We start from the raw sequence: 2,500 nt of genomic DNA, 5'->3' as shown, positions 1-2,500 counted from the left end.
CTAAGAGTGCTGTAATTTTATTTCCAAATGTACACAGACTGAGGGGGGGATTAAATGCGGAGAGGGCGGGCCGCTGGGGGCGCCGCCGCGGGACCGGGGTCCTGTTTTGGGCTGTTCTCGTCGTGCCACCCGCTTCACTTTACAAAGCAAACAGCCGCTGGGACGGTAACGCAACACCCAGCCCCAGCACCGCAGCCAGCTGCCAAACATTCCCCTCACTGGCCATTAAAATACCGCAGAGAATCAGACACCAGAACATCCTCTGCACTCCTCTTCTCTTCTCTTTCTCCTGCTATCCATCTCTCACTCTTTCTACACCCTCTTCCTCCTCCTCTTCTCTTTCTCCCGCTATCCATCTCTCACTCTTTCTACACCCTCCTCCTCCACCTCTTCTCTTTCTCCCGCTATCCATCTCTCACTCTTTCTACACCCTCTTCTTATTTCCCTCTGCACTCCTCTTCTCTTTCTCCTGCTATCCATCTCTCACTCTTTCTACACCCTCCTCCTCCTCCTCTTCTCTTTCTCCCGCTGTCCATCTCTCACTCTTTCTACACCCTTCTCCTTCCTCACTTACTCTTTCATCGCTAGTCAACATCTTCACTTCACATGACTTATCTACTAACTTATCAGTGTTCGCACACCTCAACTCTTTACACTACCTCCATCCAGTCCTGACATGTCTCTTCTCACGCGTAACAACTGCCTCTTTCTACACCGAAAGTCGCAGTCTCGATCCCGTAGACACTCTCCTTGTCCTCCTGAGCAGTACTTAACCCATTGCTTCAACTTAATCCAGTCGTAGTAAATGGATACAATGTAACTAATCTGTACTAAAGTTGTGTAGTCCTCTCGAGAAAAGCGTCTGCCAAATGCCTGTAATGTAATCAATCCGGTCTGATCTTTATACGTGAAGATAACCATATTTTTTTATTTTAATGTTTTTGTTAATATTCTGTAATGAATAAAACAATAAAACGGAAGTGTGAGTGGACGTACCGACAGTAACGAAGGCCTCGGCCTGCACAGAGCCCAGCTCATTGGACGCCTCACAAACGTACTTCCCAGAGTGGGCCCGGCTCGCAGCCTGGATGTAAAGTGAGCTGCTGCCCGGGCGAGACACGACGAGGTGGGGAGGGCCGGCACCGGGGGCCCTGGCTTCGGCCTGCTGGGGCTGGAGCAGGCGAGCGGGACGGGCGGCGATGGGGCCGGAGGCGTTGTACCATCGGATGAGGGGCGGGGGTCGGCCGCTGGCGTTGCAGGACAGCAAGACGCCGTCCCCCTCCTGATAGGTCCCGTTTAGAGGCGGAGTCTGGATGACTGGCAGGGAGGTCGGGCCTTGAAAATAAAAACGCACGCGCACACACACGCGCAGACGCACACATACACACACGCACACGCACACGCGCATGCACGCACGCGCACACGCACACACACACACACGCACGCACACACACAAGCACACACACACGCACACACACACGCACACACACACACGCGCACACACACACACACACACAGTAAAACAACGTTGAAGCACAACCACTTACAGTAGCTGCACTAATCAATGCAAGTTTAACAGCAGGAGTATTGTGTTAAGATTATTATCCTTAGATTATTATCACAAGGCTCCGTTCTCTGTTCCTTATATCAGCGTCTCCTAGTGAATTCCGGAGACCTCTTTTCTTTTAAGAAAACACTTTGAATCCACTGTATGAGTTCTGTGCAAATTCAGTAATTATTAACTTCATTTATACAGCCACAGCTGGGTGGTCACCAGGTGCAAGCTATAACACAATAAAGGATTTCCTGACTATTCCCAAAACATGCACTTTCTACCATTAAAACAATGGCCGTCTTTTCTGCTGATATCGGTTTCATCTCCCGCGGTTAGTAGCGCCTTTTCTGGGAAGTGAGAGAAACAAATTTTTGACTCCTCTCTCTCTCTCTCTCTCTCACTCTCCCTCTCCCTCTCCCAGCTCTCCCTCTCTCTCCCCTTCTCTCCCTCTCTCTTTCTCTCTCTCTCTCTCTCTCTCTAACGATTTTGGCGCCAGCACAGGCAGGCGCTCGGGGGGTTGGAACACGCGGAGGCTGGCGCTTTGCTAGCGCCCGTTAGCGGCAGGGCTAGCGCCTAGGGCAGGCTAGCGCCTAGCGAGGCTAGCGCGCCGTACGGAAGGGCTCCCCGATTGCAGGGCTAGCGCCGGCCAGGTAATGCCTCGCGTGTGCGCGCGCACTGAAGCGCGTGCCCGCACACCTCCGCGGTGGCCTCGCTTCCGTGCAGCTAAACCGCGCGACTGAGGCCCACGCCGTAGCGCTCTTAACACTCGACTAGGCCACACGCGCTAGACCGTTTTTCCACACCTCTCACCCGCCATTTTAACCCTTTATTTGACCTACTTGATAGCTCAAAAATTTTATCAATTAATCAATTAATTATTATTATTATTATTATTATTATTATTATTATTATTATTATTATTATTAATAATAATAATAATAATAA

At 50.8% G+C, this 2,500-nt stretch overlaps 1 protein-coding gene across 2 annotated transcripts in view; it reads right to left on the bottom strand.

The window, feature by feature from the left end:
• The window catches only part of cdon (cell adhesion associated, oncogene regulated), a 44,709-nt gene that overhangs the window by 16,027 nt on the left and 26,182 nt on the right, over positions 1-2,500 (bottom strand). For both annotated transcript variants that reach the window (XM_064302903.1, XM_064302905.1), the window contains exon 8: positions 997-1,335. In XM_064302903.1, coding sequence (XP_064158973.1) covers positions 997-1,335 — 339 coding nt within the window. The remainder of the gene's footprint in view (positions 1-996; positions 1,336-2,500) is intronic.

The sequence above is a fragment of the Anguilla rostrata genome, chromosome 12, assembly GCF_018555375.3.
Source record: "Anguilla rostrata isolate EN2019 chromosome 12, ASM1855537v3, whole genome shotgun sequence".
Lineage (NCBI taxonomy): Eukaryota > Metazoa > Chordata > Actinopteri > Anguilliformes > Anguillidae > Anguilla > Anguilla rostrata.
Note: the sequence above shows the minus strand (reverse complement) of the source record. Positions and strands in the feature narration are given on the sequence as shown.